At 29.2% G+C, this 26068-nt stretch overlaps 1 protein-coding gene across 1 annotated transcript; it reads right to left on the bottom strand.

The window, feature by feature from the left end:
* Positions 1 to 1349: 1349 nt before the first annotated feature.
* Positions 1350 to 24697, bottom strand: LOC128182245 (uncharacterized). The gene is made up of 12 exons (XM_052850835.1): positions 24586 to 24697; positions 20903 to 21122; positions 20527 to 20643; positions 19671 to 19743; positions 18100 to 18209; positions 15650 to 15774; positions 13362 to 13620; positions 11223 to 11312; positions 5761 to 5889; positions 4979 to 5089; positions 4156 to 4184; positions 1350 to 3658 (listed from the first exon to the last, which is right to left on the bottom strand). Exons 1-12 carry the CDS (start codon positions 24649 to 24651, stop codon positions 3359 to 3361), a joined length of 1629 nt encoding a protein of 542 aa, XP_052706795.1. The 5' UTR covers positions 24652 to 24697; the 3' UTR covers positions 1350 to 3358.
* Positions 24698 to 26068: the final 1371 nt, after the last annotated feature.

Below are 26068 nucleotides of genomic sequence, written 5' to 3'. Positions count from 1 at the left end.
GTTTTTCATTTATTTAGGCAGAAAAATTATTTTAAAGGAGTTTTATGATCAACTTATTGTTTAAAGAATATTTCATAAAAATTTCTAGGGGGTTGGGAAGGTGTCAAATTAAGAAATTTTGGAAGTAAAATAAACAAAAACGAAAAAGATACCCGCTCTAGTTTTTATAAATAATATTTTATATATATATGATGTTTTAAAATATGCAATTGATTTATTTTTTCTTTGCCTGCAATTTTTGGGAGACTTTCAAAAATACAGGGTGAAAATTGAAATATCAAAATTTAGAAATTTTGGCCATCTTTGAGCCACCAGCTTTAAAATAAACAAGGACATCAAGATTTTTTTTCTCTTGCATCATGTACATCTATATTTGTACTATGTATATTATGTGTGAAATATCTTGAAAGTTTTTAAATAAGCCCATTCTGTGACTTTGAGTTTACCTTATTTTCCAACTCAAAAACTGTGTATTTGGGCCCTAAATGAATGAAATTGGTTACCATGGCAACCAAGGTCATGGGCATCATTTTGATGGTGGATAATGTCATACCTTATGAGTATCAATCACCTGAAAAAGTTTCATGAAAATCTGAGATCATGCGTGCCATGACCCTATAGTAAAACTTTGGTTTTTACAGAGAATTTAAAAAACGTAATTTAACTTCCACTCTTAAAAAAATCAACATTTCCGTGCAAGACAAGTCAACACCTTCACTTTCTTCAAGTTCAAGTTCAGTTTATTCACTCAGACCAAATAATTTGGTACAAGAGGAACATATATATAATACATACAAATACAATTCGTCAGAGGTACAGACAAACAGGTACATTTTCATACAGGGAAAAAATATAAATAAAAAAAGGAACAGACTATAGAATCACTACTTATGTTAGATTTTAGTATAAAGGATCATAATAGGAAAGCAACTAAGAGGAGCAGACAGCATCAACAATTTTTGAAATAAATACACATAATTTTCTTAGCGATTTACAATTGCAATTAGTCATGAGTTCAGAAAACTTAAAAAAAATTGGTCTTTTCCAATATTTTGTGTTTATGTATTTTTTCCTTATTTCTTCTAGTGCCGAACATTCTAAAATATAATGAACTTCATCACCAATGAGACCTTTATTACACAAAAGACATAACCTCTCATTCAAAGGAATGTTATACCATCTGCCTGTCTCTACAGGAAAACGATGGTTTGATGTACGAAATTTAATGAATTTTTTTCTTAGTTTTACAGGTAAAATATCAAGATACTTCTCAAAGCCAAAAAATGGTTTTAAAATTTTATACACTTGACCTCTGGAAGAACAATTTATATCATTTGACCATATTTGCATAAATTGGTCTTTTAATCTTTGGTTTACAGTAGCAGATAACCATTCTATATTGACAAAATTATGGTTCTGCCAGACATATTGTAGCCCGCACATGTTCAAAATTCTTTGAATACAATCAATCCATGGGCTTTTACAATCGCTATTAAAATGTTGTGAAAATAAATATCTGTACACTGTATATACAATTTTGTTCTCAGGGCTTATTAGCATTTTCCCCCAATATGTAATTATTCTTGTATAAACATTAATATACAACGGGTAGCGCCCTGTTTCTCCATATATCATAAAATTCGGTGTTGTGCTTCTTAAATTAAGTACTGTTTTCAAAAATTTCAGATGTACACGTTCAATAATATCTAGATTTTCAAAGCCCTAAATTTCGCAGCCGTACAATAAAACTGGTAAAACAACCTTATCAAACAAATCAAATTGACAATTTACTGGTAAATTAAAATTTCTAATTTTTCTTATAACACCATACATAGCCTTTTGAGCCTGTTCACACAAATGCTTTTTTGCTTTAATAAATGAACCAGTTCTTGACAGAACGATACCCAGGTATTTGAATTCTTTAACATTTTCAATAACTTCTCCTTTATAATAAACAAGCTTTTTCGATGTTGGACCTTTGGAGAAAACCATTATTTTTGTTTTATTAACATTGACTTTAAGTTTCCATTGAGTACAATAACTATAAAATTCGTTGAGGGCGTTTTGGAGGTCTTCTGTCGATTCTGCCATTATGACGGTATCGTCAGCGTAAAGTAAAATAAGTAGTTTCAAATGTAAAAATAACTCGTTTTCATTACTAATGCTTTGTAAACCAACAATATTTTTTTTCCAAAAGAAAGTTTTCTAAGTCATTAATGTACAAAGAAAATAAGAAAGGGGAAAGGTTTTCTCCTTGTCTAACACCTACATTACATTAAAAAAAAAATCAATTTCTTGCAATACCAATGTGCTTTAGCTTTTATCTCTATGAAATGATTTCAAATACTTATAACAAATTAAAACATTAATTTCTCTAAATATATTTTACATTTCTTATTATCATGATGTGCATACTATAAACAAGTGTTTGAACACAAATTATGCTTATCGAGCAAGTAAAGAAATATATTTGAAATTAACCAAGAATCCAATCGTTTCGCTTGTAAAAGAAATCGTTATGCTCAATAAAAAAAATCAGGTTTGAAATAATAAACACAAGTAATATTGCATGTTATAAATTGTAGGAGAATCACTGTAGTGTCTACAGCTGGCAATCACACATTTGTTTAATTAGGAAACTATATACCGGATTTTCACATTGAAATGTAGTACAACATACGTGTCATTTGATGTACAAATGTTCACCACAATTCACCAATATTTTTATAATGAACCTACATGTATTTTCAATGCATGGAAAACCGGAGAACAATTTCATTCTAATACACAATGTACTGCAAAATTCTTTTCTCGAATACATTTTTTAAAGTATTGCGGATCCAGTAAATGAGTGTTTCATTGCTCAAGAGAGCGTAAGTAACAGAAAGTCAAATGTAGAGGACAATATTTAATATTTGATAAATGCTAAAAACTTTTAGAAAATCGCATGATTTTATTCAATGGATATAAAACAGGATAACGTAATCATCATTAAAGATTCAATTTGGAAATTTCATCATAAGATTGTATTACAAAAATTACCAATGTTTCTAGATCTTCTGTTCAAGCATTGCATTGTAATTGCAAATATATCATAATTGAGGAATGTAATGAACGTTGCTGCAGAATGTTTCAAAGTAAATGCACAATGCACATTAGTTAAAATTTCTACGAACTATGTACATAATTAACTTTTAATATCCCAGATATAGTAAGAAACATTGAAGACAAATCACATCGCACGTTGCTTATTCAAACCAATTTTACACTTTCAAGTATGTAACACTTTTTGGCAGATTTTACATCCAATAAAAGATAAGAGTGCATAAACTTTCACAAAATTGAAACATTTGTACTTTCATGGTTTTCCTACTTTCCTCTCCATTTGTTCAAACTTCTCTGATAACTTTTCAAATAATGAATTCATCTCCTCTAAATTTTCCTCCAAACATTTTCCAGATCGTGACCCTTGAATCTCTTTAAATCCATAGACATCTGCCAGAACGTCAACGTCAGCTTCAGTATCTGTTAATTGGTAATCAAGGGTATGCAAATTTCCAGGTTTATCTTTTTCGTAATAGGCATCTCTCACTTTTTTAAAATTTTCCATCAGTTTGTCAGTATTATCTCTAAGATATTCCATCTTCTCTCGTAATGTCTGAAAAGGAGTTTATAGAAGCAAACATTTATCTTAATTTATTACATAATTTCTTTTTTCGCAAAATTAGACATTACCATAATCCTTTTTTTTTGCTTATCAAGATTTCTGATGAGTCTAGCCCCTAGCCACCCCCCACTCCACCTTCCCCAACATTCAATTTCCTTTCGACGCCACTTTTTAAGGTCTTCTCTGTATTTTGCACCGACGAGTTAGTCAAGGGTACAATTGGGTGGTAATTACAATTAATACATAAAGTTTTGAGAAATTAGGACTCATAAATGAATGTACTTCTGTCTAAATGACAAGAAGTTTGAAGTTTAAAGTTTTAGCTAAGGGACAACTCTTTTCACTATCAAATTAAACCAGATCATGCTTTTTACTCGAATTATATGTCTTGTATGGAAACATCAATTTTCTTTTTTTTTTTGCCGCTGTTAGTAAAAATTATTCCAATATATGATATCATTTACAATTCAACAACATTCCAAAAGTACCTTCTTTTCAAACAACGGTCCGCATTCATCTACAAAAAAAATTAAAATAGAATGAACAAAAAATAGTACATGTGATTGGTTGGTAATAACATTAATTCAAGTATCGATGGGCACATGCATGCAAATGTTAAAACAGTTATATCCACACGAAGCAAATAATCAAGCAAATAATTATAGAACGGGATTAACTACCAAACAATCCAAAAATGCATAAGCATGTACTGCCTTTTATTCTTGTTCAAAATTTTCACAATCATTTCCCATCAATGAAAAAGATTATATTTATCATCTTTGATGATATTTTTTTGCATTACAAACTATTTAAAAGTGAAATCGCGTAACAATTAATTTATCACTTTTGAAAGTTATCAAATACTTTTAAGTGTGTCCGTGTTTGGTATGTATTCCAAGGGGTGTATGGGTTGTTTTTTTTAAAAATCTACTGAAGCCAACGTTTACGAACTGGTTTTCAAAAGTTTCTTTTCATCTTTTACACAATATGCGAAATATTTGGATAAAGCAAACACAGAACACCCCCTTCGAAAATATCGAAAAATTCAGGACTGCAAGATAAAGAAAAACATATTGCATGAAGATAAAATATAAAATAACGTAGAAAATAAATAGATTTCACCCTAGTTATGTATACGAACGTGAATAATTTTTTTTTAAAAACCGTCAATGCGTTGAAAATGATGGTACCAAAAGCAATTTACATGTATGTTATGCAGATCGTGTACCGGTATCTATGATCATTTTCAAATTAAATGTCAAAAATGTAGAGCGTTCAACACGCTATATACGTCTTTAAAAGTATCGCTACCTGTTAAAAAGTAACCACTGGTATTGTCAGGCATAATTTTTTTGGACAGCCTGGTCTGTTGAGAAACTGACATCTGAATGCAATCTTCCTCTTTATTTTGGTTGTTCTCACCTTTGGCAGTTGTTAAATGAAATATTAAAATCCATGAACAAAAAAACACGATGATGTTTTGCAAATATATCTAGAATATATATTATAGCTGGCCAAAAAGGATCTCCCTTCCGGGAAAGGAAAGAAATGTGATATGTACAAATCGTGGAAACAAAATATGTTGTAATTTAATTATTTATTCTCAATTTTTAACAAATAATAATCAATATTACTAAAAGACTTTTTTTGGAGGGGGATGATCAGCGATACGTGAACCTAATAGACTAATACATCGGCGTGTTTGGAAGGGTACATGTACATATCAAACTAGGTAAGGGTAAAATATTTAAATTGTATTTCTCCGATTTCAAGAGAAGAAAATGTAATATCTATTGGCAAATAGTAAATGGTGTTCATCTTGAAATCCTTTTCATTCCTTATGCAATATCTAAATTTAATAAGACATTAATAATGTTTTTATATTATTGTTTCGAAGTAAAACTGCAGAACTATTGCAAAAGCAAAGAAAATAGATTGCAAACAAATCCATGCACAAAGGAAAAATCATAAATTCATGCATTTATCAACACTGTGCTATATGACTATGATATTACAGTTCTTTGTCCAAATCTAGCTTGGTTTTAAAATGATATAATAATTACAAGTGGTAACAATAGCTCGAATCATAATACCATCGGGCATCATGTGACACAAACTGCTATCACCATATTTGTAGTCGCCATTTTCTTCAGTCGAAAACTCTAACGGTTTGTTGGATGTCGTTTTATTATAAAATTCGACTGCAACTCCTTCTGTAACATCTGAAACCAGGTAAACTGTATTTTAAAAATATTGCACGCCAATATCTACGGAAGCGTATTAGTGCCACAAATACACTTCACATTTTTTTTATTTTCTACACTTTAAATTGTAAATTTTACACTTTAATCTGTAAAATTCACACTTTAATCTGTAATGTTTACCCTTTAATCTGTAAAATTCACACTTTAATCTGTAAAATTTACACTTTAATCTGTAAATTTTACACTTTAATCTGTAAATTTTACACTTTCATCTGTAAAATTCACACTTTAAAGTGTAAAATTTACACTTTAATCTGTAAATATTACACTTTCATCTGTAACTTTAAAGTGTAAAATTTACACTTTAATCTGTAAATTTTACACTTTAATCTGTAAATTTTACACTTTCATCTGTAAATTTTACACTTTCATCTGTAAAATTCACACTTTAAAGTGTAAAATTCACACTTTAAAGTGTAAAATTTACACTTTAATCTGTAACTTTAAAGTGTAGAATTTACACTTTAATCTGTAAATTTTACACTTTAATCTGTAAATTTTACACTTTAATCTGTGAATTTTACACTTTCATCTGTGAAATTCACACTTAAAAGGGTAAATTTCATCTGTGAAATTCACACTTTAAAGTGTAAAATTTACACTTTAATCTGTAAATTTTACACTTTCATCTGTAAAATTCACACTTTAAAGTGTAAAATTTACACTTTAATCTGTAAATTTTACACTTTAATCTGTAACTTTAAAGTGTAAAATTTACACTTTAATCTGTAAATTTTACACTTTAATCTGTAACTTTAAAGTGTAGAATTTACACTTTAATCTGTAAATTTTATACTTTAATCTGTAATTTTTACACTTTAATCTGTGAATTTTACACTTTCATCTGTGAAATTCACACTTAAAAGGGTAAATTTCATCTGTGAAATTCACACTTTAAAGGGTAAATTTTACACTTTAATCTGTAAATTTTACACTTTCATCTGTAAAATTCACACTTTAAAGTGTAAAATTTACACTTTAATCTGTAAATTTTACACTTTAATCTGTAACTTTAAAGTGTAAAATTTACACTTTAATCTGTAAATTTCACACTTTAATCTGTAACTTTAAAGTGTAGAATTTACACTTTAATCTGTAAATTTTACGCTTTTATCTGTAAATTTTACACTTTAATCTGTAAATTTTACACTTTCATTTGTAAATTTTACACTTTAATCTGTAAATGTTACCCTTTCATCTGTAAAATTCACACTTTAAAGTATAAAATTTTCACTCAATCTGTAAATTTTACAATTTAATCTGTCAATTTTACACTTTAATCTGTAAAATTCACACATTAAATTTGTAAATTTACACTTTAAAGTGTAAAATTCACACTTAAGTCTGTAAATTTTACACTTTCATCTGTAAAATTTACACTGTAAAGTGTAAAATTCACACTTTAATCTGTAAAATTCACACTTTAATCTGTTAAATTCACACTTTAATCTGTAAATTTTACACTTTAATCTGCAAAATTCATACTTTAAAGTGTAAATTTCACACTTTAATCTGTAAATTTCACACTTTAAAGTGTAAATTTCACACTTTAAAGTGTAAAATTCACACTTTAAAGTGTAGAATTCACACTTTAAAGTGTAAAATTCACACTTAAATCTGTAAATTTTACACTTTTATCTGTAAATTTCACACTTTAATCTGTAAATTTTACACATATATCTGCAAAATTCACACATTAATCTGTAAAAAACTATGTCAACACCACATGGCTGTTTTGATTAAATGTCTGACATTTCTTTGATCTTGCTTTAATAATAAACATTGCAATCGAGAAATGAGTTCTCATTAACAGTATTAAATTTTTCAAAAACTGAAACAGTTATAATTAAATTCTCTTAGACAAAATGTATCAGTGTCACATGGCCAAAAAATGTTCAACGCTAATGGCTTTTTATAATGCAAGCCGTTTCCCTCGTCTCATTCAATCAGATTAAAATTTTCACAAAAACTGAAAAAAAAGTGATAATTTAATGGACTAAAAACTAGCGATCACCACTAATTTATCTGACGGCCAGCTGGCCACCACATAATCATATGGTGGCCGCAACATAAAATGTAGAATTATCTGTAACAATGTGTTGGGGTTTTGACTTTTTGTTCACTTTTATGCAAATACACAGTCTTCAAGCCTTCTAAATGTATACAAGACTTTTACTAGTTTAAAGCGGCAATTGTATTCATTTTTATACAGTACAATTTTTTATTTAATCAAGTTCTTGTAGTACGTACACAACTCAAAGTACTGAACGTACTTATGCTAAATCGAGGTTTAGACAGAATGATACATAATGTATATTCTTTGAATGATCAGTAATTCAACACTATTTGTTATTTTTATTGTAAAATCATCATCAAAAAAGTGTGGAAAAAAGCCTAGGCATAAAACCACTTATCTCTAATTGAAAAATCCACGGTTTTTAAAAAAATTACAAAATTAAAAAAAACTATATCTGTGTAATGATGTCAGTGTATTTAAGACAAAGTTTGAAATATTTACTAATTAAAATATTTCAGTCCATAATTCTTCGATCAAACCATTGAAAGTGATAAATACTCTCCAATGTATGTGTAGATATGAGCCAATTTTATGGGATAGTGTGTAAATTTAACACTTTTAAGTGTAAAATTTACAGATTAAAGTGTGAATTTTACACTTTAAAGTGTGAATTTTACACTTTAAAGTGTAAAATTTACAGATTAAAGGGTAAAAATTACAGATTAAAGTGTAAAATTTACAGATTAAAGTGTGAATTTTACAGATTAAAGTGTAAATTTTACACTTTAAAGTGTGAATTTTACAGATTAAAGTGTGAATTTTATACTTTAAAGTGTGAATTTTACACTTTTAAGGTATCCCACTCCTCAATGTTTTTGTATCAAGATTTTCTTGAGAAGTATATCATTGAAATCTGCAGACAAAACATACTTAAAAAATAAAAAGATAATGGGGGGTCAGTATCCATTCCTCTGAGTTATGGCCTATTTAATTTGACCTTTTCGCACCTAAAATGCAATTTCATCCTGATTAGGATTTGTTGTCAGTATTTTTGATTAAGCAAACTTATTTCTTCAAATATTGTTTTAAATTATGAACAATGGTAACACTGAATAGAGGGATTACGCAAAAAATTTGTACGAAGCTGCATAAATATTTTTGTGACCTTTTTGCACTTAAAATAGACAATTTCTATAATAGTTACAATTTGATTTGAAATAAAAACTTTTTAAATATCAAGAATTTTATAAGATTAATCCAGTTTGCCTAGATATGTATTCAGTATCATTTTGACATAATATAACATGGGGGTCAGTGATGTCAAATTTTAGATATAGGGTTTCAAAGGTAAAATTCTCGCAAAATTTGGTTTAAAAAAATTCAGACATGTTCTATATATTTGCATGATTTTATGCTAAACGGCTATCACATTCTCAAGATTTGATTTTGTACATGTCACACAAAACCTATGAAATATGTTACAAACCTATCAAAAATTAAAAATGTGAATAATGAATAAAGTACAATAAAAAGAAAAGTATATTGAAAATTCATAAAATTGCTTGTTTCTGTCATTATCGTCTAAAAAACCTTCCGCACGAAAAAATAGTTCCCCAAAAAACTTGTTTGTTTCTTGAATTCAAATGGATTTTCTTTATGAATGTTGTGTAATTATGAAATAATAATCTATCTGAGATGATTAAATAAATAAAATCATATTCATTTCAAATATAATGATCATCTGCGCAATGAAATCAAAACATGAGGAGTGAGATACCTTAAGTGTAAATTTTACAGATTAAAGTGTAAAATTTACAGAATAAAGTGTGAATTTTACAGATTAAAGTGTGAATTTTACAGATTAAAGTGTAAATTTTACACTTTAAAGTGTGAATTTTACAGATTAAAGTGTAAACTTGACAGATTAAAGTGTAAAATTTACAGATTAAAGGGTAAAATTTACAGAATAAAGTAGGAATTTTACACTTTAAAGTGTGAATTTTACAGATTAAAGTGTGGATTTTACAGATTAAAATGTAAATTTTACACTTTAAAGTGTGAATTTTACAGATTAAAGTGTAAACTTAAAGTGTAAAATTTACAGATTAAAATGTGAATTTACACTTTAAGGTGTCAATTTTACAGATTAAAGTGTAAAATTTACAGATTAAAGTGTAAATTACACTTTAAAGTGTGAATTTTACAGATGAAAGTTTAAAATTTACAGATGAAAGTGTACAATTAAAAGATTAAAGTGTAAATTTTCCACTTTAAAGTGTAAAATTTAAAGATTAAAGTGTAAAATTTACAGATTAAAGTGTGAATTTTACACTTTAAAGTGTCAATTTTACAGATTAAAGTGTAAAATTTACAGATAAAAGTGTAAATTTTACACGGTAAAGTGTGAATTTTACAGATGAAAGTGTAAAATTTACAGATGAAAGTGTAAAATTTACAGATGAAAGTGTAAAATTTACAGATTAAAGTGTAAATTTTACACTTTAAAGTGTAAATTTTACAGATTAAAGTGTAAAATTTTACAAATAAAAGTGTAAAATTTACACTTTAAAGTGTAGAAAATAAAAAAATGTGAAGTGCATATGTGGCATTAATACGCTTCCGTAAATATCACATCTACAGAGTTTATCTGATTAATTTAATCAAGATCTATGAAATTACGATCAAAAACTCTTAATTATATTTAACATTGATGTTGAATCGATAATTATCAGCAAAACATATTGTTAACGTTTATTTACAGACAGATAAACAAAGATCAGCATTCGCAAACTTTAGTTTGAAATAGTTGATTAGAGTTTACAATTTAAACTATAGTAAATAAATTAGTTGCTATAGTTGACGATTTAAAGTCGATAAACCTAATTTACCAATAGCGAATCAATGTGAATCTTATATTTGTAAAATTGGCGTGCCATACACGTACATTATAGCATGGACTAACCTTTGGTCAGATTTTTCCTAGGTCACAGAACCCTGGTTTTATTTGTTTTTTTGTTTTTGTTTTTTTTTTTGAGTCTAAGAAATTAACTTAAAAAATTGTTTCCCTCTTAAATCTTTCTTTGCGGACATAAGGATACCTCGCTCACATGTAATTAATCTAATAAATCACGTTGTTTTTTTAGCAAAATGAAGCGCATTTAGCAATTATTTTTGTTTCCGTTATAAATATAAAAACGAATAATCTTAAATGAAATAATCATCGTAGTATCTCTAATATTTGCTGTAGCAGTGAAGCTAATAAGACAGATCATACCGTTGGGTTCTGTAATGTGTATATCATGGCTGTTGGGTCTTTTTGACACATGGTGTTTCAAGTCATCATCAATGAAATCCAAATTTAGATCTAATAAAGTAATATTATAAGTTTCATACATTAAATCATTAAAGGGGCATTGTCATAATTTTGGTCAGAAACTTTTTCTGTTTTTAATGTTTATAATGCTTCAGTAAGGCATTTCTAAGGTTCAACCAAAATTTGAGTCTCAGTCTTCGTGTTATAAGCTAGATACAGAGATCACAATTCATTGTTAAATTTTGTCAAGCTTTGCTAAAGTTTTGAATGTTGAAGTAAAAATTCCGTTTTGGACTAATGAATGTAAAACAACGCTAGAAACTATTTGTTTACGCTTAAAAAGAGTTAGAACAGAGAGAAATTAGCTTTAGAACAACATTTACCGGTATATTGAAGCAACGTTCACAAAACAGGGAACGAGCCTTAAAAGCTTGTTTGCATGACAAAGAAATCGTGACCAGACTCATTTAACATCTAAAAGTATTTTTCAAGAATACTCAGAGCGCTAAATATGAAATAATTGTAACCATTCTATTGCCGTTCTTTAAACGTTATACAGATTTATTTTAAGAGATGTTTGGGATAAGGGTGTTGCTTACTAAAGTTCAATATGTCATGAATAAAACTTGTTCTAAACACAAAAAGTATTTATGAAATGAATTATTATTGACATAACATTCGATATTTTTACTTTATTATGAAACTAGGCTTAAACAAAAATAGACAATTAGCCAAACAGAGGAAAGTCGGACTAAATTTTGCAGATTTTGTTTTCCACTTAAACATTTTTAGCAGTACTCTAATATTAAAAGTTAAGACTTTATAATTTAGTCTCTATAATTTTGCATATTTGCTGTTGGTTTTACCTCACTTAATTATTAAATCAATCGAATGTCACAAATTGCAAAAAAAAAAAATTGAAAAATACTAAAAAGACGATAAACGACATCATATCCCAAAATTTTGATCATTGATCTCATATAAACTTTATGCCAACATAAGGTCAATATAAGAAGTTTAATAATATAAATGTTTTTGTATTATAATCATTCAATTGTTTTGTAAAATTGGATCAAAAATGGGTAGGAATTTTGAAAACTGATAGAGGAAATTTTAACTGTAATATTTTTAAAACTTGTCGCTGAAATCTTAGTGCTTTGTATCTATCTAGTGCCCCTACCATTTATAAACTGTATTACATTGTTTAAAGTGTTTATTTATTTGTAATATTTTTACAATTAAAAAAATCTTAAACGTAGTGTAAAATTTTATGTGATTTTTCTTGATTTTTAAAAAAATATTCAATGGCCATCAACTCAAAAAGTAGGTTATTGACCTACTTTTTTGAAAGTGAAAAATAACACAACAATCAAAGGTCTATAACATACGAAAGATGGTTTTTATTATCATCAGTGGAATTTTTTTTTTCATTCTGAGTAAATGTCATCCTTAAGCAGTGGTATCCAAATGCTTTTGGTTAATACATCAGTTAGACCATTAATTTAAAAATACAAATTTATATTTAAGGATGGAAAATTGTGTAAAAACTTTGAAATGCGAACGGGAGGATCAAACACATCTTTTCTAATACGAATAAAAATTGTTCTTTTTCATTTGCCAAAGTTAACGATGATTACAAATGTATTGAACCAGCAGGATTGGACTTAGTTAATATTAAGGTTTTGAAAGAGTTACTTAACTGGATAACAAGATGCTAGGTACTACCTTGCTAAGGTAGAGCTATACCTATGGATTGTTTATTATATTGTAAAAAAGAGCGTACACGTTTTATTCTCAATACATGCTTTATGTATATAAAACTCTTAACAATGAAACTGTAATTATTGGATGGTAAGAATTATAGTAGTTGAATGGAAATGGTATCATGTTTACATTAAAAAAACATACATTCTACTTGTTTTCATAGATAATCCTAATTAAAACTCCTTCTTGGTACACGTTTACTTTTGCCTATAAGAAGGCTTAAATAAGGTCCCTTATTCCAAGCTGTAATGATAATTACATATTTGAATCACATATACTACCTTTTTTAATATCATAATATGAACTTTTTTATATTACGTTCGAAAACAAAACTACCTCTTAGCTTCTGATGCATTTTTTTAATAATGGTACTGGTTTTTGTAACTCTTGCTTCTAGTGCGCTAGCTTTGGTCAAAGGTGGTTCTGGTTTTCCAGTGCTTCCGAACAGTTTTTTGTACATGTTGTCGAGTTTCATCTCCGTACTTCTGAGTTTATATTCCAAATCAAAAATGTCATTTCCAATAATTTGGTCCATTACTTTCTTTAGGTTGTCCAAACTTTTTACTAAATCTCTGACTCTTTTTCCAAAATTATCCTAAAAAACAAAACTCATTTGTACTATTTCGATCAAAAAGATTCATAAAAAATGATTTTGAGACACTTTAAAATGAAAAAAAAATATCTGTAAAAATAAGGGGAACTTTTTATTCGTTTTATTTCAACTCAGGAAAGAGTTTAAAAATAATTATAGGTCGACGGGTCTACTGCGTACTGAAATATCTCTATCAATTACCAACAAACTAGTTAACAAACTAATGCAATACAAAAATGTATTTATGTTTGAATTACAAAAAAAAATGTACACATGTGTTCTGTTTGAATAAAATTGACAATTGTTCATACTTAGTTATCTTTATACTGATTTTGTATACCGCTATATCAATATTAGGTTTACCAATTTAAAAATGTCCTATCAATTTTTGTTTAAAGTCCCCCATTGTGACCTAAGGCTCCTAAATTCTGACCTCTTTCTATAACCTTTTGGGCAACCGTATGCTGTATTTATCATTTTTGTAAGCTGGTTGCTCTCAAAAACATTTCCTCACATTACCGGAAATAGTATTTTAATTAATCCACCATTCTGCTTTTCCTTCCTTCATGGTTTCAAGGTGGCTCGACACACCAATGCATAATTTGATAGATAAATAAAGAATCATTTTTGAAAAATAATTATACAAATATATATGACACCGATATCGGCTTTCCATAATTTTATATGATTTTTTTTTCTATTTTTAAACAAAAACAAGAAACATCGTTTTAGCTGCAAACAGGATATAGCAAAAAATTTGGTTTCAATTAATGCACAATACAATAATCTATGAATACATGTCAAAGACGGCCAAACAATTTATAATATTTTTGAAAAAATTATTTAAATGAAACTCAATAATTGTAGATATTTTTTAAACCTATGGATAAAAACTACAAGTAAACTTCACTCGCATTAAACAATTGCTATATAATATTATTTCAACAAAAAATTGAAACGTAATAGTAAAATTAAATAAAATTGGAAAATCATTAAATCGAACCGATCTCGATTGTAATTAAACTGATTTGAACCAAATCATAAAAATTTGGAATATATCACAGTTTTGCAAAAATAAAACAAAACAGGTTGCTTAGCTGTTGTTTTTTCATTTACTAATTTTAAAATGCAGATCAATTACTCAGAACTAACTGTAGTGTTATTAATCATTTGTAAAAATAAATTCCAATTTAAAATAAATCTGATCGGAATGAGGTTTTTTTTTCTCCATAGGGATCGTTTAAAATTTGATAAATTTAGTTTCAATTTCCTTGTAAAATATTACTGTTTGATCAGTACTTACATGTATGTTAGTATCTGATTTTTTAAAAATTTTATCCATAGATTTTAAAGATATAAAATAATAACAATTTCGATTTTCAGAAATAATTTTTTTTAATGAAATTAAAAAAAAAAAACATGACAAGACAATCTTTGGCATGTATATATTTATTATTATTTTACACACGAATTGAGACCAAGTTTTAAGCTCTAAAATACCCTGTTTGTAGACGAGATAATTTTATGCATTTTTTCGAGGTTTATAAATGAAATGGTCTTTGAAAAACGTGTCGGTAATTCATTCTTAAATTTCACTAAAAAAGATATACCCCAAAAATGTAAAATAACTAAAAGCCAACAATATTGGTGTTTGTTCTTTGAAATCATACTTCAAATAAAATGTCGCTGTGTCCAGGTACCTATAAAATCAAAACTCTCTCATGGTAGTTTGCTAATAGGAAACCTCTTGCTCTTCAGACAAATTTATTATATATTTATATGTAATAATTGAAAATTTTGTACATGACACTGCTGATCAATGTATGAATAAATGGACAAATGCTTACACCATCATTTGCTTTTAAAACATAAATATATGTTTTATTCTGAATGTTGATTCTCCTTGGGTCCTCTTTTTTTTTAACCTTGTTAGACTAGACTTGTTCTGTCTATTGTAAACGTTGTGTCCTTTTTTACACTAAGTTCTAGAATAAATGAACTTGAAACATTGCTTCAACTATTTTAACTTTGCATATTTGTTATTAAACAGATATGAAAAGCTATATAGCTCAAAATGGGCAAATAAATATCTAAGGCATTTTTTTATTATAAAAAGGAGAAAGTCATTCAAAGACGTACTTACTTCTTCAGGCTTTCCTGTTAAATCAATACAAAAAAAATAAACATAGAATCAAAAAAGTTATTTTAAAAAGATTCATATTGATAAGCCTTAGTAGACATACATGACTAAATCAAAAGTAAAAATGGCGTAAATGTTTATTGGATTTAAGATACAAGTTGATGAACACAGAGGCTTAGAGATTGAAAAAATAAGCAAAGGTACTAAACTGATAACAAATTGTTTAAATATGTCCGTAAAATGCTTTTTATCTCATACGTACGGTGTATATTACTCGTGTGATAAACCTTTGCTTTATCAAACGGATGATGCTTTATCAAATACTTCCGGTCCGAACTATTTTTAACACAGCCCCCCGCTTCAACGCTTCAGTGACCTATTTGCTAGTACTTTCAAGATAACTATATCTACTTCCAAAAAATGATATAAAATTTTGATAAGATTTTGTCAAAGATTTAAATTACAATTATGAGGGAAAACACGTAACTGTGTAGCACAGGCGTCGGTACCGGAGGGGGGGGGGGCTTAAGTTATACAAAAACGTAACCAAAGACCTTTTTTTGGTCAAAATTTATGATAAGTTTAGGCCCCCCACTTTCAATTTGCTTCCGACGCCACTATGTAATTTATAAAACTGCAAATCACGTTAGCTATCGAGGAGTTCATTCTGAAGAAGCGATGAAAACAGAACGCTTTACTTATGTTTATATACAAGAATTAACCTTCCACCATTTTATTCCACCACTAGTAAGCATCTTTGTTCAATATTTTCAATTTCGAAATATTAGGCTAGTTATAAAACATCATCAGCTGTTCCTCGTTCGAGTCACTTCAAACTAACGAGCATTCGCAACTGTATGTATCTCAACAAAATTGATTATTCAAGTCTTCTATTCAGTATTTCTATCTAATCGGGTGATTACGCTCTAAGAAAAAACCATGGCTCAGATGGCTCCCTTGGGACTAATGAATTCAGCCACGCGCTCCTAAGAATTTATCATTGACAAACAAAAAATTTGCCATGTCAGTTGATAAAATATTTATAAAAAATAAATTTAGTTTAGACATAAAGAAAAAATCATTTGAATGTATTTATATAAATATATTTTAGAGTGTTTTTATACTATTAATTAATTGATAAAATCTGTAAGGATTACCTCCTTACTTTTCAACATCAATGTACAATATAAAGTAAAAGGAAAATGAAAACTGTCATAAAATCATTAAATATTGTCTGATCTTAAAAAAATCTTGCAGGTGCACATCTTCAGATGGTGTTACATATGTACAATTTTTCAGACTGTTCCATGCAGTAGTAAAAGTTCTATAGGGGGTGACAAAGTTGCGTTTACAGACAGACGGACAGAGTGAAACCAATATACCCCCCTAAACTTCGTTTGCGGAGGTATAATTATACTGTAGGTATTATCCGACAAGTGATAACAACATTGGCATTAAGAATTTCTTTACGTTTTGCTTTTAAAATTGTGTTTGTAGATGTATTTTATCGCACCTGGATAACTTGTTACATATTCTTATCATCTACATACAAAAGAAGAACGCCAATTTGAATAACAAGTTAAACGTTTTACCGTCTCCATGTCCCAAATCGACTGTGTCCATTCCAAGGGATTGTATGCATACTTCTGTAAAATGTAGGCATTTTATTTTAATACCCGATAAAGTTAAAATGCATTTTTTTATTATATGTACTAATCTAATGAAGGCAAAGTTATATAGAACGATGTAAGTTCCGACAAATAGACAGGGCATAACTCTATTTCAAAAATCGTAACAAAGATTATTTAAATCGTACACTACCCAAATTAGTTAATTCTATACAAATCCATAGATATATATACACGAACTTGACATGAATTTTTCCATTAGTACCACCATATCATCAGCAGCAGCAGCACTGCTTATTTTTCAAAAATGATTTGGAATCAGGAATAAATTACGTTGATTTGTAACCTTATATCTATTCGTCAGAATTTTTGAATTTATTTCATTTTTAAAAAAACAATCTTACTCAAATTACAATGAAAACACTTATTTCGTTAATAAATGGAGCAGACGATTAAAACATTATTGAATTTCAATTATTATAATTCGGATTATAAAGGTCGGAGTTATATAGAACTTTTAAGTGTAATAGGTTTTGATAAATAAACATGGCATAACTCAGTTTCCGCTACAAAAAATCGTAACAAAGGTGATTTAAATCGTACACAACCTAATATAATTTATTCCATACAAATCAATACAGCATTAGTCTTTTATTACACAGCACGTGCATAATTCAAGAATAATCTGTATATAATGGAGATTAAAAAGGATACCTATACACTCTAGTCTCCTTTGATACACGAATCCAAAAGCGCACAGAACCATTAGTAGAAGTATTATTGCTAGAAGCACCCATACTGCCACAATTAAAGTGTTCAAGTTGCTGCAATCAAATATAAAGTCTATTGATTTGCATAATTATTTAGCAAATGATATATTTCGGTAAAAGTTATCCTTCAGTAGTTGTTTATAACATATTAGACAATTCGTAATTTTTATTGTGCCCAAAAATGGACTACTTGGAACTTTTTAATTACAGATATCGTTAAATTTGCATGTAAAATTGCAGGTAAAATTGCATGTAGCAAAGGCTCAAAGCGGCGCAAATAACACAATTTCATTTTTTTTTAAATATGCTTATGCAAAAAAATAGGTTAACAAAAATAACTGTGTGTGAGTGTTGGACGAATTTAAACATGTTTTAGTAAAACGAACAAACGAGCTCTAAATATTCATTTTAGTTATCAAATTTTAAATTGCTTTTAATCAGGTCTACTATCTGCAACCGATTGTTGGATTTTCTTATTCACAATTCCCAGATTAAGCTTGCCAATTTAAAAGACTTCATGTTATCTGAAAAATTCTATCAGTGGGAGTTTACCCCACTATCACAAAACCCGACAGCAATTTTATAGTATACATCCAAGCAACAACACATATACAAGTAAACTACCACTTTTTATCACTGAATTATAAACTTTAACAATTAATTTGATCTACGATCAATTCAACGTCCTAGTTACTAGTATTTAAAAATAAAACTTTTCTGAGCAATTACATTTCCTGGGATACGACTGAGTAAACATTTCTGCAAGGAACAGTCATCTTTATATTGTTCAATCCTTACATGTTTTGAACACATATTTTTGTATTTTATCATTGTGTACATACAATGTAGGGTCAGATTTAAAGAGTCAATCAGATTGTACATTATAACAAAACGGCATATAACTAATGCAAGAAGTAAAGTTTTTTTAAACACTTGGTTATCGATTCAACTGCATGGACATACGACTGACCATTTAAATTTAATTATAGATGTATGAAACAAAACAGGAAAAGAATACTATATTTCTCGAAATTTTTATCATTTGCTTTTCAGCTAAAACACGTTTTAGATGTAAGATCTCTGGTTGAATTTTTTTATTTGTTTGTGCTTTATCTTAATATACTCTTTACAAAAATATAGAGTGTAAGCAACAAGACTGCATGTTCAAATATGAATATGTTTTAACTTGGTTCATTTGGGTTTTTTTTCAATCCCGCGTGTAAGAACAGGTAAGAATAGTATTTTGCATTACCAATGCAACCAGAGCTACACAAGTATCATGTTTATTTTTTGTAAGCATAATTATCAAATATAGAATACATTTTCATCTTTTGTGTATAACATTTTTAAAATCGGAATTACATAATTTCTTTTATTCTTTAATTTACATGAATACATTAATTTTATTCAATTGATATTTTTCGGTCACATACCATTTACACCCTTTATTAAAGAATTGAACGAAAGCTTTTAATTTTTTTTTTACGTTATACCAAACATATGTATAGGAATTACCTATATTTGTCTGAATCAGTGACAGTGATATTCCACTTTCCTGAGGAAAACTTTTCATTAAAACAGCATTGCCCTGACACAAAAACAAATGTTGTTATTCTCATAGCTCTCAAAATTCGTTTTCTGTAAATGGATATTGAGAAATACAAAAACCAAGAACATACAATGGTTTTTAGTATATATTGGCTTAACAGTCACATGATAAAGAGAATAAAGCGCTGAGCTATGCTTAGCGCTTTAAAAATGACAAACGGGTAAAAGAGGGATGGACGAAGAGGAATATATATCAAAACAAAAAAGAGGGAATATTAAAAGTGAGGTATTGGAAGGTTAATGTGTGGATTATGAGGAACAAAAGTCTAGTGCTTTACTTCAATGAAATGATGAGTTTTATTAGAATACATGAAAACGAATAGAATTATAGTAAATGGTTGACTTATACAGCTTCAAAAATCAACAATATATACCAATCAAATTTCCTGAGAAAGAAGTAACTTATGTTTTGAAACATTTTAAAATTACAAATTCATTTACACAATATGGTCAGTAGATTAAATATCTCGATTACTTATGCAATGAGCTATGATGTATCTACCAAAATAGATAAACTATGTGACAGATTAACATTAGTCCCCTCAGATTAAGGTTAATTAAGAAAAAAATGCAACCTCAAATAAATTGCATCTTAATACATAATTCAAATAATGCAATTGTTATATACATGTATTTTCTATTTAAATAGTGATATTGCATTTCTTGTATGTAAATAGATAGTGTCAGGAAAAAGATCATGTTATACATTTTCTTTAAGAAAAAAGTACATCAAGGAAATTACCAAAACATCAATAATTCTTACATTTGTATGCTTCTGTTGAACGATATTGATTGGAACAATTGCAAGGATATGCCTTGTTCATACACATTTTGGTATAGTCATTTTTGACTCCATTTTCTAAATAAATTGGGCAATAACCTAAAAATACGATACAGTGATTTAATAAATTGAATCGATTAGTCCATGTTCATATTCATTTTATGTTTATAGTAAATTTTTGCTGTGATAAGTTATCAATGTACACTAATTCATTACAGAACTTTTTAATTTGACAGGTTGTAAAACATAAGACAAAAAACTTATTTTATTGCATATCATATGACAATGGTTTGAACTGTGTTGATAACAAAATCGATAAATTACACCGTAAGTATTTTCGTAATTATATTAGACATACCTTGTAGATACCAGGGATCCGTGCATACCTCAATAGTTTCATTTCTGAATTCATTCACCAAACAATGGTACTCCACATTTCTGCAGTTATCATACTTCTGTATTTCTGAACATTTTTTCTTTTGGGATGCCCTCTCCCATTCCTCTCTGTTCATTGGACATTTCTGAACAACATGCGGTGTAGCTATTGATTCCGAACAGATTTGACCTTGTGCAAGTCCCTGAAATTAGAAAAAAAAATTAGTACTTTTTTTCTTTAGTTTTTATATATTTTATATTCGTATAAAATAAAGATACTGTATATGTTAGGAAAATACAATTTATTTCAGAAAAGAATTTAATGTTTGCCAGTATTACATGAAATAATAGTTTAATTTGCGCTTTGTAAATTATAAGCTTTATAAACCACGAAGTTGTTTGCTATAAAACGTATCCTTTCCAAGTAATATAGAATCGTATTACTAAGAATGGCAAGTATCAAAATAATTCATGAAACCAAAGTCTCTCTTAACAAGCTTTGACCCCACCCCCCAATAAAAAACAAAAATGAGGTTTGTTTGGAAGGAAAAAATGCAATGAAAATTTACCATTACAAGCAACAGACTGGATTTTCTTTATTTAAAATAGCAATAAATCCTAAAATCTCTATCTACACAGAAATGATAATTTATATATCATATGATGTATTCTCTGCTATTAAGAAATATCATGATGTTCATGTTAGCATCTATTTTGTCCACTCCACTATCATATACAGTCTTTCCTCTTTTCTTTTTTATTTGTAGCTATCTAAATTGCTTAGTTATTCGACCGACGTGATCACTTATTAGTAATTAAGGATAAAAATAGAGGGCTTTCATTTATATTAAGTCACGTTTTCAGCTCATTTTTTTAAAGCCGGAAAACAGACTAAAAATCATTTTTCCAATAAACTTCCGATTTTGTATGCATAATAGAATTATCTATTACAGCCAATGTTGAACACTGCATGGGAATTTACTTCGTTAACAGGGGTCAGGTTATCAGTACTTTATTCAAGTCTGTACGATTAAAACACAGGCGACAGAGTTAACGAAAGCTTGGTCTTCTTTGGATAGTTTGTGTCATACTTCCAGACCTAAACCATACGGTCGCTTGATTGCGTGGACCCTGAGGTCCACGCAGATAATATATATAAGCGAGGTTAAACCGGATGCTATGGGGAAAATTCAGCCTGCGCATGAGCTAGCCTGGTTCCTGTGCCTAATAGGTAGCTCAGGGAACCAGCATAGCACACGTTTATCTGAATCGGGATCGGGATTTTATGCCATATGCACACAGAAGTTCAAACGCGCTGCAATTGTAAAGTTGTCGGTAAAGAGTAAAGAAACAAAGTACAGTGTATTCCTTTTAAAGAAATGATCGGCATGTGATATAAACTGTCAGTATTATGAAATAAGTTAATGTTATGCCGAAACTACAGCATACATCAAATAGAATAATTTGCAACGTTTTGTTGTTTTCCGAATACCCATGATCCTTAACATTACTTTTATAGTAGGCGAGGCTAGAGTACTTCCCGATTAAATTTTTTTAAGCATTTAAGTATGATTGAATTCTGTCACTGTATAAAAGTTTAAATCATTCCTAGTTAACAAAGTATAGAGCGAATCGTAATGTGTGCGCAAATAGTAGAATTCCGAATGCCTGATACTATATATGCAAACTTCATTAATAGATAGATCATAATTATTTTAGAAGTATAAACACTTTAAATTCTGAGATAAAAAGTCAGGGCTATACATACACGTATACGTAAAAAACGTACAAATTTAGTGGTTAAAAGCAGGGAGCTAGATTGGGTGGAATCTCTAATAATCTCTAATTTCATGTTTTCGTTGGAAACAGATGACATGCAATGGTCCACGTATTGAAGACCTTTTTTAAAGGACGGCAACTTGTAATAGATATGACTAAATTCATTGAACGCAATAACTTTCAATTGAAACAGCCTGTATTACATGACCTTGTTTTCAGCGATGTGTATGCATATAGAGTCCGTGTTGACTAGACCCAGTCGGCCGGTCAGTTCGCCGGCATCAAAGACATGCCGCCCAAAACATCCACACAGTACGACAGCATTTGAGCTCTGACATCCTAACAGATATTCTGATTTTAAATAGAGGCATGCTAAGTATTTACTCATACAAGTATATGCACGCGCATGCATGCATTTCATTTCATATATTTACTGACAATTATTCTCTCTCTCTCATTCTCATTTATACATTGTGTCCTAAATACCTGCGTTATATATATATATATATATATATATATATATATATATATATATATATATATATATATATATATATATATATATATATATATATATATATATATATATATATAAATGTTATATTCAGTAGTATATTCTCACTATATAAATAGAGAATAATACACTATACTACTGAATATAACATATATATAAATGTTATATTCAGTAGTATATTCTCACTATATAAACAGAGAATAATACATACCCCTTTCCATATCACAGCTTGTATCAGCCCGAGACTCCAATATCAGCCCGAGGGCCGAAGGCCGAGGGTTGATATTGGTCGAGGGCTGATAAAAAGCTGTGATATGGAAAAGGGTATCTATTATTATATTTATTACATACTTAGTAATAAATTTAAAAAGAAAACCCATCAACTTGAACAAATTGATTATTCATAAGACTATTGTTTTTAAAAAGTCTGGACATGTACATGTATTTGATAAAAATATGAGTTCTTCTTGTTTTAACAAACATGAAACTATAGAACGGAATTTCATCAGGTTTTAAAAGTTGACTGCTTTAAAACATTTGCTAGCATTTGAAGTTTTCAACTGCACTTAAAAATGTCGACTGTAACTGAAAATGTTTTATTTTTCGTCTGTAAACATGCAAAAATGCCGAAGCGAAAAAAGGCAGAGGAGTTCAGCAAGGGGTGTGATACGGATCCGTATCAGCCCTGAAGGGCTGAAAACCTGTATCACATTATTAAAAGAAACGTCAAGAAAAGGCAAATGCTTTCAATATTTTGTTTAAGATTATATAACACTGAATTAGAAATTTCGGTTAATAGAAAGTTTGTTTATAATTTCCAACTGGGATCACTATAGTTTTTTTTTGGTCGTGGTCCCAACTTAATTGAATGAATATCATTTTATTCTATTAGAACTATAATTACATTTATTATTCAACATTTGATACTGTTTTATTTTTAAATCAGCCTTTGGTTTTTCCAACTGATTAAAAAAATGCTTTTGTGAAGAAAAATTAAAACATTTGCATGTGATTCTTAATATCTACGCCAGTTATTTCAGGACAGAAAAAACGTGGCTTTATTTAAACTTAAAAGTGTTACAAATAACGCCATAACAGAAACAGATAGTGTTTGCGTAATTAATAAGAACCCTTTGCAAGAAACACTTTTTAAAACATTGCAACATGGAAATGAAACATAGATTAACACGGATTAACAAATATCTTCTGAGAAATAAACAATTTAAATCATGATTTACTATTAGAAAAAAATATTTGTAGACCAAAAAAAAACTCCATAAAACGAGTGGGAGAAAAACGCAATGCGTCATGCGTTCTTGTTTAGAATTAAAATTAAATTCATAAGCAAGATTATAATCACAAATAACACTTGCCTTGTGCCTTAGTAATATGGCTGTCGATATCAGTGCAATGTATCTCTTGATAATTGCGTCCACCATGGTCAAGAAAATTTTTTCTTCTGTTATGAGAAGCAACTTCCTGATTTCTTCTGTTATGAGAAGCAACTTCCTGATCACGAAATAAAGTGATATCTGCTGCGCTATTAATGGCAATAATAATATAGTCACGTATATTCATACATGTACGTGAATTTTTGTGATGTCGTAATTAAATTTCACACAATGTATATATATATATATATATATATATATACATATATATATATATATATATATATATATATATATATATATATATATATATATATATATATATATATATATATATATATATATATATATATATATATATATATATATTGAATTTTGTTTCCTTAATCAAGATAAAAACAAGATTCAATCAAAAGATAGCTTAACAAAGTATGTGGCACCTTTATGTTTGTTAATACGTATAATATATACGTATATCCTAAATTTTTGTAGAGGATGGAAATCTAGGATACATGTATTATTATTATTTAAAAAAAACATAGGCTGGATGGTTCCAGGCATTCAACACGACTCATCTCGTCTGTGTCATATCCAGCAAAATCAATTCTCTGCTGTCTCTGCTTATTAATAACTGTAGTCGTAGGCACTTTCGGCACCATTCCGAACATATGGAATACCTTCTACACTGACAGACTGAAATCCCTTACATCCAACCTCCATAGCGAACAATATAGCCATTCAACCCTTCTCCCTGCAGTCTGCGATCAGGTCCGCGTGCTTTTGGTGCGCGTTATGACCACAGAACTATGTTTGGTCACCAGGTTATTTGTACGATGTCTGGAAGGCGAGGTTTTTGTCTAGGTCCACCCTCAGTTCCCGATCGCCAATGTGTTGAGCACTTCCTATTGTATTTCTTCCTATTTTAAGGTTTCCTGCCCTCCATAATAAAGTAGATACCATTTGTTTTCTTACTGCTAGCTTCCGAACTCTTCTGTCTTGCAATTTTTGTCCTTTTTCACACCGTGTTAACCTGTATCGTCTTTGTGTTACCAAGATAAGTTATTCGTCATGGCAGCTTACACGCAGGCTCATCGGTTAACCCCCCCCCCCCCCCCCCCGTTGAAGATTGCCTGGATACTGCAGGGTATTATACAATAGTTGTAAAAGAAATGCTGATTGTAAAAGAAATACAGTCCTGTATTGGTACTTTTCCATAGCTTCGACCATGTAATGAAGCTTTGTGGAAGCTCCCCCCTCCCTGCTCACCAAGTTCTGCAGCCTGTGATCTTTTGACTTCTTAAACCTCTCTTCTTACCTCTCTTTGAACCATACTCTATCTCTCTTTGCCCACTGCTAAAAGTCTGACACAACCCGTTCCCTGCCTGTGAATTTGCTGCCGAATATGTCTCTTAATTCTAGCATGCTCCCTTTTTGATTTATTGATGTCATGGCAGACCACTTACGA

This window comes from Crassostrea angulata, chromosome 4 (assembly GCF_025612915.1).
Source record: "Crassostrea angulata isolate pt1a10 chromosome 4, ASM2561291v2, whole genome shotgun sequence".
NCBI classification, from domain to species: Eukaryota; Metazoa; Mollusca; class Bivalvia; order Ostreida; family Ostreidae; genus Magallana; species Magallana angulata.
This window is presented reverse-complemented; position numbering and strand designations above follow the sequence as displayed.